The following is a 14,272-nucleotide window of genomic DNA, read 5'->3' as shown; positions in this document are numbered from 1 at the left end:
CTTTAGGTCAGTTGCGGCTTTCGGACAGGCGGTTTTAAGGAACCTGTTTTCTTAAGGGAAGGTCTCGTCCCCACACTAGGGCTACATTCAATTGTAATCGCAGTATGGAGGAAAGGGTATGGGACGTAAGAGTAATTAATAGTTACTCACCATAATGACTAACGTACTCTTCTCCTCCACCATAATAATACTGGAGTCATTAGGCAATGTTAATTCTTGTTGACGCATAAATGGGGACTGAGGAGTGGCGCCGGTGGGCGGAGGCAGGCGAGCGCATGCTCCCAGGGCCGCGCCCCTCTAAATTTAAAGGGGTGGGGGGAGAGGGTTTTTCTGGTGAAAAAGGTTCCGTCTCCCATCCCTAGCGAGGGACGCCCATATAGTATGGAGGAAAGGGGACTAATGACTAAGAGTATGTTAGTCACTACGGTGAGTAACTATTAATATCTTTAAACAGCAGCAACTAATTCTAACATTAATCCCAAAGTTAGGATTTAATTGAACAAGAGCAATAGAGTACGTGAGTAAACCTTTCATGTGTTATACATATTCCAGCACATTGAGCGACATCGTTTGAGGTCAGTAATAACACTTATTTGTGATCACCAATATTGAGTTATGAGGAGGGGAAAGTTCTAGTTGGATCAGAACATACTTTGCACTTAGATAAACAGTTAGATTCTCCCAGCGGCATGTAGGCAGCCTTTTATCCCAGCAGTAAGTGTTCAACAATTAAAACCTGTAAGGGAGCACGCACTGCCAAAGCCAATAGGTTCATAAGCGGGCCTTTAGGGAGCCAGGACAGCCAAGGTCAATGGGCCAGTTAAAAGTTCTGGTGCGCTCTTCTTAGAAAATGTTTTTAAGTAGTCAGTAGTTCAAATAGGAAATCACAAAAGCTCAAGAGGAGCCACCTTGAAGAAGCACAAGCGAAAGGCCAGTGAGTTGAGGTGAACTGAAGTGTAAAATAGTACTCCCCAAGCTAGGGAGCACCACAATTGGCAAAAGGTCGATGTACCCCAAGCCCCACAGTACCTGTGAACTGAAGAATTGGTTCCAGCTGGATGCCTTCCTGTTGCTGTGCAGCAGACCCTTGTTCCTGGTCCTTGGTCGTGGTGCTGAAAGGTAGGCCGCCTGGTGGGCTTCTGCGGCAGCACTCTAGAGAGGGCCTGTGCAGCAATGGATTCTCCTCGATTCAGCAGTCGTTTTGAGGTTTTGGTGCCTTTTTCTCAGCACCAAAGAACAACTAACAGCTCCCGTTAGAAGTTATGATCCCTCCGTCTTGGACCCTGGGGAGGGGACTCTGGATGAAGATTTCATGCTTCTGTAGAGTCCGCTGGATGCCCACAAAGTTTTTGCCAGATTCACATTTCCGAAGACCATGCACTCGATGGTCAGGGGTCCCCGGGCATTGGGATTCTGCAGCCTTGGAAAGTCTCAGCATGTCGGGGGTTGTGCCAAAATGAAGCTATTCTAAAGGCTAGTTGGTCCCACCAGCCCAAGGACGGAAGTAGCCACGGAATAGAACAAAATGTCAGTTAAAATTACCGACCCCACCAAAAGACCTAAAACGCACACCACGAAAATGTCTAGCTACCAAAAGCTCTAACTTTTTGTGGTATGTGTTTAGGTGTTTCGGTGGGGTCGGTATGGGGCTGGGGGGGGGTTGTCCCCCCGCAACCCCGCTCATTATATAGTATACAGTATAGTGGCCGGGGGTTGCAGGGGACACCCCTGCAGCTCACACGAGCAAAAGTTTTATATATATATATATATATATATCTATATATATCTGCGTGATTTATAATGGATATGTTCGTATGGGAAATGTACAAATATTTTGTAATGCATAAATTCCCCATGCAAACATTTCCATCGCAGGAAAATCAACTGTGGATAAATCACGTAGATCCAGTAGCCACGTACAGGTCTTCCCAGGCGAAACTGAGTCAGCACAGCTGAAGGGCTTCAACGGGCACTTAGCGGTCCCGGCGGGTGCTGCTGGTGTCTCTTCACGTCTTCTTTGTCGGATGTTGTCCACCAGTGGTCGACTCTTCCTCTAATCCCAAAAACCTCTCCTTTTTAAGCACGTTCCCATTCATTCACAGCCCGAGGTTGTCAATCACCCAGCAGGGTGGCTTTCGTCCCGGACAACCAGCCGGCCAATCGGAACTGGTTTCACTCGGGCGCACCTAGAGACAAACGACGGGGAAGATCCGGGACCCTCCCTCACCTCCTGCCGTTCGACACACTGGAGCCTGTGCGGGCTTCAGGCCTGAAGCCTGCCAAAGGCAAAATGCATTCTGAGAAAATTGTCACCCTTGGGTGCTGTACCAGCTGAGGCATCGGCCTGCAGATACATGGCCCAGAGGTAGTCTAACAAACTACTGCCACCAGCCATTCAGGTGAGTTAGTGTAACAGAGTAACGCGTGCAGTGGGATAAATGAGCTACTATGTAACCCCCCCCAGCACTCCACATAGGGTGGTGTGTGCTGGACCCACAAAAGAAAAGGTAAGTAAGACAGTATAGTAGTTCACCCAAGAAAATGTAGGTAAACATTAGGAGGCCAAGGGACTTCTTAGTGGCACTGCAAGAAAGGTGCTTTGTCACAATGCAAAATGCAGATGCCTATGGAGTTTACCAGACTACATTAAACAGTAAAATACAAAAATCCTAGTCAGAAAAACCACGAGAGTGAGGAAGAAAGTCGCACTCACTCAGGAGTCAAAATTAAAAAGCCCAGAGTCTAGCAAAAGAGCATGGGGTCTCTAAGGTTAAATGGAACTCGCACAGAAATGAGAATCCCCCCCCCCCTAACAGACTAGACAGCCTATTTTTAAACCTCTTCTCCCAACCTACAAGAATATTCTGCCTCTCCCAACTAGTTGACTGATGGGAGAGAAAGAACCTTAATCAGATTGAGGTAAATCTTCGTTTCCACGAATATTTTTTGTGGACTTTTCTTTCTCAATGTCTGCTTTACCTTACCTTTTAACCAGCCTTCTCTCCCGAGAGTTTAGCCTTGGCTGCTGCGCCACATTTTAACACTGTGGATTGGCGGGAAACTTGACTAGATGTGTGTAGGTTTTTCTCAATCTGAAAAAATGGCTGAGGAGAACTTTCATACCAATTCTCTTGCTGTGGTTTCTTTTGTATAGGTACTCTCGAGAGGTTTAGTCAGACTAATTGCAGAGAATACTACATAACTGCTTTTTTGCGATTAATAGACCACTAATTGATATGTTTATTCTTTCAGGTCTGAGAATCATAGGCACGATGGGCAGAAGGATGATGACGACAATGAGATGAGCAGGTTTTATACAAATCCAATTACTAAACCAATCCCCCACACACTGGAGAACAAGCATAATCATGTGGATGACACCATTGTGGCACTGAATATGCGCAATGCGTTGCGCAATGGTCTGGAGGGCAGTAGTGAAGATAACTCCTTTAATGATGAGTCCTTGCATGATGGAGAAGAGGAGCTGGATACCTGCCACCCTTCGCATCCTGCAGGTTAATATCTTTGTAAATAATGTTTAAACGATTGATACTGTTGTCCATTTTAATGTTTGCCCAGATATTACTTCACAGTACTAAAGTAATGGGTGAAAGAAACGTGTGTAAGCAGTACCCGTTCTTGGCTTTTCTATGGCGTTGAGACACGATCCAGCGGGCCAGATTGAGTCTCATCAGCTCGTGGCCAGAGTTAAAGGTCCGATCAGGCATGCCGGAGAGGGTCTTAAGGCTATTGGCAGATTGGGGTTACCCAAGCAGCAAACCAGGGTGCTAAAGTATTTTCATTTATTGAACCGGATGCTGTGCACATCACATTCATTGAATGAAAATACTGTCTGAAGCTGGTCGCAATGGAAATGGATGGCAGGGCTCCTCTTCCATGTTCACTGCAACCACGGAGCGACAGCATAAGCGCAGCGGTAGAGGGGCCGCTGCCGTTGAAAACTGGTAAGTAGGGCAGGGGTGGAAGGAGACATTAACTTCCTTCTGCCAGTACGGCGTGAGCTGTAGCCGCCAGAGCCTGTTAGCTGTTCCAGCACACTGCACTCGAAGGCACAGAACCGCCTCCCTTCGACCTTAGCTGTAGAGGCACGGGGTGTACACAGTGCGGCCTGCGCCCCTGGGACATCTTTCTAGAGGTGCTGGTTCGCGCTTTACACAGCTGGTAAGAATCCACATCCTCTGCTTCCTTGCCAGTTTCTGTCCACCGTAGCCTCAAAGCTGTATTCAAAGCTGTACTTACTAATTAAACTGGGGCTAGCCGTGAGGAGTGGCTCCTATGCTGTCAAAAATCTGACACCCTGTGTATATATACACCTGGAGGACAGCAATAAGCCAGGTTTTATAAGTCACTTGCCTGGGAGCCAGGCTGTAAACACAATTACATCTGAGACGAGGGAGACGCTCACGTGGTCTGGCCATGGCTCGGCAGATGTCTCGCCGTAGTGCATTAGGGACCGTATGTCTGAGGTCCTTGCCCTAAGCTCCGGAAGGAGACAGAGGGTGCATGGAGCTACTTCTTCCATGGGCAGGGACATCAAAATACAAAAACCTATCTGTCAGAATCTTAATTTGGACCTGGTCGGCCCCCTCCCCATTATTGAAAAGACAGCACAGTCTACCCCAGAGCATTCTTTGAATAATGGCGTGGGTCAGCTTTTTCACCAGCGGTGAGCACCCTATTGGGAGGGATAAAGAAATACGCCATGTGTAATCCTGACCCAATAACAACCGCACCCTCAACACTAGCAAAGGGCCATAAGAGATTAAGCATCCGATTAGATGACACTACCTCCACTCAGTTTGTACATCTAAAAGAGAGCATTTGGAAAGAACTTCAGCAGTGCCACAATCTACAGAATCTCTGTGCTCTTATGGACACTCTAAATGAGTTTGTGGCGGTCATATGTGCGAATAAAGTCAGTATTGCAACACAGACTGTTATACAATCCCCCTCAGTCGAGCTGAAACAGCCCAATAAATCGGAGAATGGTTGTGAAACGAATATACGTGTGGCGAGTCTGGACCAAGCTTCTCAAACCAACCCCATTAGTGGTTCTCCTCATGTACCAGCCAGGTCATTGACGATTACAAAGGAAAAGGCCAACCACTCCAACATTGGCCCTAAGGAACCAGCCAAGGTCACAGCCACTGTAATTTCATCACTGTTTTTTTAACCAAGGCAAAGATTGTAAGATGCAAACTATAGAAAGTAACATTGCTCCTTTGCAAATTCCCATCGCGGAATGTGCAATTAAGAAAAACCCAAATGCCTTTTTATCAAGTACATCTGCACACATGCGTTTATCATGGATCAACGCAATTTCGTCATCTGAAATATTCCGGAAGTAACCACTAAAGAGACCACAGAAACTCTACGTCATGACGTTCTGGCATGGCTGCTGCAACAAACAGGACCTGGCACTGTCAGGCTTTCTGATCTTAAAGTTATTCAGCGAATTGACTTGAGTGACTGATGATCTACACCTAACAGTGATTGTGTTATCGTAGGGTGTGGGTTTAGCTCGCTCCCTCACTATCTTGGCCTGTGCAACTATTTCCCGAGAGGGGATACCAACTGTAAAATAATTCTTTAAGCATCATGTTAGCTCTACTATACATTTATATTTTGCATTTTCAAAGTGCTCACACAGCCCGCGGGCTTCGAGGCACTGTTAAAGGAATTTTTGTTACATTTTTTATAGTTGTGTAGTTGCGTATTTATAACGCGCTTAAATACCCAGTGGTTTCTAAGCGTGGACCCAGGGATCGAACCTGTGTTGCTTTGTCTTGCTTCCAAGGCGAGCACGTTGCCGTTGAGCCATCCTCCCGCGACAGTGTACATGGTCACAGCATGAGCCTATTGTTCCTTCTAACGACACTGTAGTTTTTTTTAGGTTGTACTTTATTATGCTTTGTGTTTCATGTTACCTGTTTGTAGCCTGTCTGTTCTGTTCTCCAGCATGGGGTCTGGCATGGATTCACATGCTCATGAATATTCCCCGTCGTCAGGCTGGGAATCCTCGGTAAAGAAAAAACCAGTATCAGTTTCGTTTCTGATCTGTCTTTCGTAGTAATAACCAATCACTGGTCTCTGCGTCATACTGACCACAGCCAATGACTGCCCTCTACCTAAGCACCGCCTCTGGCAGCCATCTTCAGATTTTTACCGCACGTTCATGTGTTGGGATCCTCGTGCTATTGCTCTCGAGCGTTAGTGCTATTTTTCGCGCTTTTTCACAAAAAACTTCAATTCTTTCGGTCAAAAGAGCCTCAAGCTCCACCGATCCTACATCCGATCAACGGGGACCCGTGTCGGATTCGTCTGTGCCCCTCAAGGGTGAAGATTTCGTCGAGCTACACTTCGGAGGACTCCAGAAGCTTCTCAGGCCCGGTCTCGGAGATGGCCCAGGAGAAGGGAAGCTCGACGCCCGGAAAGCTGTTCAGGGTCTGCCCTGGATGCCAGCTGCAGAACGTCTTTAAGGAAGACGAACACTCTTTCTGCCTTTACTGCCTTCATGAGGACAAAACGCACGTGGAGAAGGACTGTGCGTTTTGCGGCAACATGTCGGAACGGACCATGAAGGACCGTCATCAACGTCTCGCCAACTGGCTGGAGGGTAAGAGCCCGTCTGGCGAGAAGAAGAAGAAATCCGAGCGGTCTTCTAAGACCTTTGAGGGTGCCCCGGCGATGGGGGCCCAACATAAGGCCAAGCACCGCGAGTCCGCTGGCACCGGGAGCGCCGAACGGTCGGGCTCTACGGGCGCCAGGCAGGGCGCACCCTCCCCGGCACCATCAACCACGAGCCAACGCTCTGGGTCGGGTAAGAGGAAGGCCGAGCACCCGGCGAAGCTCCTGGAGAGGCCCCGGTCGAGCTCTAAGGCAGAGGAGGAGCGTGGCAGTGCCCCCTCCCTCAAGGATAAGGCGGTGAGCGCACCTAAGGTGGTGAAGGCCTTGATCCATCCGACCAAGCCCTCTATCGAAACGGTCGCGGCGGCCCTGGCTCAGCCTGTGGAGGCTGCGCCAGTGGTGGCGACCTCGGGGCCCAGAATCTCCCCGCCTCCTCGGAGGGAGTCTTCTTTTGTGCCCATCGATAGGACCCCCGTGAAACCCTCCGTGGGGAAGAAGAAGGGGGGGCAGGGCGTCGTAGATTCGGCCTCAACCTCAGAAGAGGAGCTGATCGAGGTCTTAAGCCACGGCCTAGGCGTGGAACAAGGCCAGCCCGTCGGAATGGACCCCGACGCGGGTGACGACGACGACATCGTCGAGGATACCGACGGGGCCCCTGCTCGCCCGTCGGATTCCCCTCTGCCAGCGCCGCGAGACAACTCGGCGGCCATTTTGTTGGCCATACAGTCCTTATGCACCGAGATAAGGACGAGGCTACCGTTACCGACGGAGGAACCTCTCCCGTCGGGGGATCCAGAACCGGGACCTTCTGGTGTTCCCCCTACCAAGAAAAGAAGGATCCATCCTCCACCTCCTTTTCAACCGTCGCGCCCCGTCCAGCCCTCCTCCCCGTCCACCCGAGGGGATGATACGGGGACTGACACGGCAGCGACGGGTACGGACGACGAGGCATACGACGAGGATTTTCCGTCGTCGCCCCCCACCAGGGCTTCTCCGCCCGACGAGATCGGATCTTTCCACTCCATGATCTCCAGGGCTTCCGAGCTTTTCCAACTCTGCCCTGAGGAGAAGAAAAAGGAAGGCTTCCTTTATCAGCGGCGCGAGGCCAAGAGGAAGACGGTCCTCGCAGTGCCTCTGTTGGACGACATTTGGGATGAGGGCCTTTCCCTCCTCAAGAACCCTTCCACTACGCCAGCTAGAAGAGACCGGTACGAGAAAAAGTACCGGGTCCCGGACACGGCCCCCCTATGCCTCCGGGCGCAGCCTACCCCGGACTCCGTCGTCTCCGCGGCAGCCAGGAAGAAAGCGGGGGGGGGTGCGGCCTCCACATCGACTTCCCCGCCGGACGGCGAGGGAAAGAAATTGGATGCTATGGGACGTAGAGTCATCTCGTCGGCAGCAACGACGATTAAAGCGGCCAACGCCTTGGCTATCGTGGCCCGCTACGACAGGGAGCTCTGGTACAAGATAGCTCCCCTGCTGGATTTTCTGCCGGACGACAAGAGGGCGGAGGCCCTTGAGATCCTCCAGGAAGGTGAAGTGGCTTCGGACCACGCCATCACCGTGGCGACGGACATCGCCGACACTGGGTTCCGCCAGCTGGGCAACGGCGTTTGCCTTCGACGTCGTGGATGGCTCAAAGCTACGGACTTTCGGCAGGACGTCCAGACCAGAGTCCTGGACATGCCCTTCGACGGGAACAACCTGTTTGGGAAGACAGTGGACGATTCCCTTCAGGCCATCAAGGCGGATACTGAGACGGCCCGGGCCCTTGGAGTCCTGCAGCAACGACGGACGCCCTTTCGGAGCGGCGGAGGCAAGGGCGCCTCCAAAGGTTCCGGCGGCGGTTTCGCTTCCTACCGTCAAGCGGCCCGCTCGTCGTCGCAAGAGGCCTACAGAGGACGAGGCAAGTCTAGCGGACTCCGCCGTCGTCGCCAAGGAGGTCAAGGCGGCAAGGCCGCGTCCAAGCAGGATTGAACCGGCCGTGGGGTCGGGCCCCCACCGAAGCACCCCGGTGGGAGGCCGGCTGGCGGGCTTCGTCAGCGTGTGGGAGTCCATCTCCACCGACCGTTGGGTGCTGGACGCCCTGGCCCGGGGCCACGCGCTCGAGTTTCAAAGAAGGTGCCCGCGCGTCCCCCCCGTGGCCAGGAAAGAACTTCACGTCCCTCAACTTCTCCTGGAGGTAAAGGCGATGCTCAGAAAGGGCGCCATCGAACTCGTCCCAAAGAGGCTTCGGGGCTCCGGAGTCTACTCGCGATACTTCCTCGTGAAGAAGAAGACGGGAGGATGGCGCCCCATCCTGGACCTGCGACGGCTGAACAAGTTCATCAAGGCGCAGAAGTTCCGGATGGTCACCCTCCAGCACGTCCTGGGTCAACTGGAGGAAGGAGACTTCCTATCGTCGTTGGATTTGGAGGATGCCTACTTCCACATTCCCATCCTAAAGGGGCACCGAAAATTCCTCAGGTTCGTGGTCCAAGGGCGTCATTACCAGTTCAAAGCCCTTCCCTTCGGACTGCGGTCGGCACCCAGGGTATTCACCAAGTGCCTCGCACCGGTGGCGGCGCAGCTGCGCCGCGAGGGGATTCACGTCTACCCCTACCTGGACGACTGGCTCATCCGCGCCAAGACGAAGGAGCTCGCCGTGGTCCACACGGCAAGGACCGTCCAACTCCTCACGGACCTGGGATTCTCCGTGAACTAAGCCAAATCCCACCTGGTGCCCGCGCAAGTCGCACTGTTTCTGGGAGCGAGGCTCGACACAGTGTCCCTTCTGGCCTCCCCGTCGGAGGAGAGGACCAGGACCATCTTGGGCAAGGTGCAACGGATGTTGGTGGCCGACGCGGCCAAAGTGAGATCCATCAAGTCCCTCCTCGGGATGATGTCTTCCTGCATCTACCTCATTCCCATGTGCAGGCTCCGGATGCGCCCGTTGCAAGAATTCCTGGATGCGCGCTGGATCCAGACGACGGGCAGCTTCGAGGAAAGGATCAAGCTCGACGAGAGTTTCCGACGAGCGATACGGTGGTGGGGCACCCGCGCGCATCTGACGGCGGGCATGGACTTCCAGACCCCAGCCCACCAGGAGACTGTGACCACGGATGCCTCCCTGGAAGGGTGGGGAGCGCACACCGAAAATCTGCACGCGAGGGGACTCTGGCTCCCGACGGAGAAGTCCCTGCATATCAACGTCCTGGAGCTCCGTGCAGTGTTTTGGGCCCTCAGGTCCTTCCTTCCGTCCCTCAAGGGCAAGGTGGTGAGGATCTTCACCGACAACACCACCATGTTTTACATCAGGAAACAGGGCGGAACCAGGTCCCCAGCGCTGTCCAAGGAGGCGCAGGACCTGTGGCATTGGGCCGTCGCCCAAGGGATTTTTCTGGTGCCGTTTCATCTGGCAGGGATAAAAAACACCATCGCCGACTCACTCAGCAGGGAGCTGCGCTCGTGCCACGAGTGGGAACTACGGCAGGATCTGGTGGATCGCCTCTTCCGACGGTGGGGCACACCCCAGATCGACCTGTTCGCGACGGCGACGAACACCAAGTGCCGGAGGTTCGCCAGCAGGTTTCCCCAGACGAGGAGCATGGGCGATGCTTTCTCGTTCCCCTGGGAGGGCCTGTTCCTCTACGCGTTCCCTCCCTTGCCTCTGCTAATCCGGCTCGTCAACCAGCTCAAGGGGTCACGGTGCAGGATGATCCTCGTCGCACCTGCGTGGCCGAGGCAGATATGGTTCCCGGACCTTCTGGACTTGTCAGCGTCCCCGCCGATCAAGCTGCCGGTGGACGCGGATCTACTTTCCAGGGAAGGAGGCGCCATCCTCCACCACGACCCGAAGTCGCTGAACTTGCAGGCCTGGCTCCTGCAGCGCTAGAGTTTGGAGGATACGACATACCGGCCGATTGCAGAGAGGTTCTTGCAAAGGCCAGGGCGTCCTCGACTCTTAAATGCTACGGACACAAATGGAAGAGGTTCTCTGTCTGGTGCCACGCACAGAAGATTAACCCTCTACGGATTACGGCTCCCCAAGTACTGCCGTACCTGCTGACGCTGGCCAAAGCTGGTTTGGCACACGCGTCCATCAAGATTCATCTTGCTGCGATCTCCCGATACACCAGAACCACGGGGCGGACGTCCTTGTGGTCTCATCGTCTGGTGAAAGAGTTCATGAAGGGACTGTTCAGATCGTTCCCGCCGGTGAAGGCTCCGGCCCCGGCGTGGGAGCTCAACGTGGTGCTGACCAAGCTCATGGGACCTCCGTTCGAGCCTCTGCACTCGGCCCCGTTGAAGTTTCTATCGTGGAAAACAGCTTTTCTTGTGGCCATCACCTCCGCACGACGAGTGGGAGAGATCCAGGCCCTTTCCTGCAAGGCCCCGTACTTGACTTTCCACGACACGAGGGTAGTGCTCAGGACGCACCCCTCCTTCAGGCCCAAGGTACCGTCGGACTTCCATCTCAACGAACCCTTGGTGTTACCTGTGTTCTTCCCGTCGCCTTCGTCGCCGGCTGAGAGGACTTTGCACTCGCTGGATGTAGCTAGAGCGCTGAAGTTCTACGTGGACCGCACGAAGGGGTTTCGGAAGACGTCACAACTCTTTGTGAACTCTGGACCTGTCAATCAGGGGAAGGCTCTCTCGAAGGCTTCCATCTCCAGATGGCTCTCCGGCTGTATCATGTACTGTCACCGGTTGGCAAACCGACCGCTGCCTGGCCGTCCGAGAGCCCATTCCACCAGAGCGATCGCAGCTACCACGGCGTTCCTATCTGGTGTGCCCCTGCTGGACATATGCAGGGCTGCTACGTGGACGTCGACGCACACCTTCACGAAATTCTACTGCGTCGACCGGGATTCCAGGGAGGAGTCCAGGGTCGGCCAAGCAGTGCTGCGCAACATGTTCGCCTGAGGTGAGCCTGGTGAGGAGGTAAGATGCTTAATGTTGAGTTGATGTGATGCTTAATGTTGAGCCTTTGCCACCTCCCGTGGTTGTGCATGTGTGTACTGCTATGTATTCTTTATTCATGAGCATGTGAATCCATGCCAGACCCCATGCTGGAGAAGGAACAAGTTACTTACCTGTAACTGTTGTTCTCCAGCATGGGTCTGGCATGGATTCACATGCGAACCCTCCCGCCTACCCCTCTGCGGCTCTTCACTTGGTCATACTGCCACTTCACGTGCTTCCAAATCTGAAGACGGCTGCCAGAGGCGGTGCTTAGGTAGAGGGCAGTCATTGGCTGTGGTCAGTATGACGCAGAGACCAGTGATTGGTTATTACTACGAAAGACAGATCAGAAACGAAACTGATACTGGTTTTTTCTTTACCGAGGATTCCCAGCCTGACGACGGGGAATATTCATGAGCATGTGAATCCATGCCAGACCCATGCTGGAGAACAACAGTTACAGGTAAGTAACTTGTTCCTTACGCGCCTTCATGCCTATGGGTCCATTGTGTGCTATGTAAATGGGGAGAAAATGGCGCTGCCGCCGGGGGAAGCAGTCACTAGGCTGCTCGGACTGTGAGCTGAGATTGGCGGCTCCAGCCTGTTTCGAGCAACCAGATTGGTTGGCTCCCCCGCCCGGGTGCTAATAAGGTTTGCTTCTGATGCAGGGGTCTACAACCTGGAGGTTTCCAGATGTTTTCGGTTGTGACTCGCCATGGATTAAACCTGCTAAGAGTAATGCGAGTTGTAACTCAAAACAACTGGCAAACTCTGTTGGGAGTACCTTCCTTTCACCAAATCTTCTACGTGAAATATTGTCAGTGGTTATTACTGTATCATAAATGCTTAAATCAGCCACCAGAGTGGGCACCCTGTCTGTTTCATTTGTGTAAATTGTGATTTTTTTACGCCATCCGCCATCAAACTGAGTTTGGATGGTATGTGTGCCTCATTCTAATCCATGAATCTGGAGCACATTTTGCAAGCAACTGAGCTTGCCACATTCGATCATTCAAGACATTTTAAGTTTTGTGAACATTTAAATGTTTTTTCACATGATTTTCCCCAGACACTCTTTTGGGATGCAAAATTCAGAGATTTCCTAAATGCTCGCAATACACCTAGCCCTTACCTGGAACTGATGCATGGCAGTAAACTTTAGTAAATTTGGTTAGCCAAAGTACAGGTGATCGCCCAGCAGTGAACTGAGGCAGCCCAGGCTCAGCTTCCCTATTTGTAAGAAGGGTGAAATTGCAAGTACAGGTGATTTATGGCATAAGCTGAAGATCCTGTGAGTCCCAAGGCTCTGGTGGACCAATGACCGCTACAGCGAGTAGCCCAAGAGAAGCTGGTAAGTCCACTGGGTGGTCCAGAGACATGAATGCTTCCAAGGCATGGATCCACAAGCGGGGGTTGAGACTGCATGCTACAACCCTTGGACCAGTGGGAACGAGTGTCTTCTGATATCAGGCAGAGGAGATCAAGCAGGCTTAACCGGGCCACTAACTGGAGTCTATGCTGGTCAGCTGGAGGTCGTAGGCGGGATGCTCTTCGTGGAAGTCTGGTTTCCAACAATCTATCAAATAGCTTAAGGAGCCCTCTTTTCAACCACGAGTCATGCTGGGAGCCAGCACAGTCACACGAATGGTAAGGATCTGCAACATTCAAAGAGTCTAGGGTTGTCCAATCCCGGACACCCACTAATCATCACATCCGTCAAGCAACACGTTCAGGCTCCAGAGAATGTGGACTGTGACCAGACTGGCCCAGACCTTTCCTCTGGCTCACACACAAATCCCACTTGCCAGCGAAAGCTGCAGCTTTTGAACAGAAAAGGGGTTACCATATATGGCATTTCCTGACCAAAGAAGGCAGGAGGAAGGCCAATGGACAAGCGCAAATTTCGTGGCATAGCGATTTTAGGGGGCTAACCACCTTTTATTAGCCATTCGCAGTGAATGCCAAAGTGCAGAAAAAAATATCACAAATGTTAAAGATCGCACAGCTGCCACCAGCTGGTCTTGTGAATATCATTAAAGTAACCAAAAAGCCATCCGGTAAAATGTATCCTAACTGCACTTTGCTATGATAATAATAATTTCGCATTTATATAGCACTACGAACCCTCAAGTATCTGAGCGCTGATTATTACCCACTGTGTGTGGTGCTCATTTATCAACCTTGGAAGGATGAAAGGCTGACTTTGGCCCTGCCGGGATTCGAACCTGCAAGTGCAAGCTCTGCACTGGATGTCAAAGCGAGCGCTCTACTCGCTGTGCCACTTGCTATAAGGTCATGTGTGCAATTGCAAGAATTCCAAAATAGAGACAGTCTCTGCTAGGTAAGATTTTCAGAATTATAATAAATCTCCTTGACTTGTGTCAACCCCAACACTTTTTTTGCTTGGACTCTCTCACCTAGTCTTTTACTCCTTTTTATGCAAAATTATTTTTTTGGGTGACCTTTTTATTTCTCTCCATAGTGTTTTATTGGAGTTATAGTTTCCTATAACTTTGGACTGACTAATGTACTATGGCAGCACACATTTTAAATGCAGTGGCTTCCTTTTTCATTCTCTCAATATTTCTTGGGTGAACTACTGTTCCCAAGAAGTAAAGTGGGATTCGCATCCCCTTTACTTTAAGTTGGCCAACACACCCCACCTTATGTGGAATGCTGG

General features: G+C 51.9%; 1 protein-coding gene across 2 annotated transcripts in view; it reads left to right on the top strand.

Moving 5' to 3' along the window:
* The window catches only part of NUP98 (nucleoporin 98 and 96 precursor), a 2,071,147-nt gene that overhangs the window by 864,888 nt on the left and 1,191,987 nt on the right, over positions 1-14,272 (top strand). For both annotated transcript variants that reach the window (XM_069640340.1, XM_069640339.1), the window contains exon 16: positions 3,253-3,515. In XM_069640340.1, coding sequence (XP_069496441.1) covers positions 3,253-3,515 — 263 coding nt within the window. The remainder of the gene's footprint in view (positions 1-3,252; positions 3,516-14,272) is intronic.

The sequence above is a fragment of the Ambystoma mexicanum genome, chromosome 7q (genome assembly GCF_040938575.1).
Source record: "Ambystoma mexicanum isolate Mex_15411 chromosome 7q, UKY_AmexF1_1, whole genome shotgun sequence".
NCBI classification, from domain to species: Eukaryota; Metazoa; Chordata; class Amphibia; order Caudata; family Ambystomatidae; genus Ambystoma; species Ambystoma mexicanum.
The sequence above is the reverse complement of the archived record's forward strand: the minus strand, read 5'-3'. Positions and strand labels throughout refer to the sequence as shown.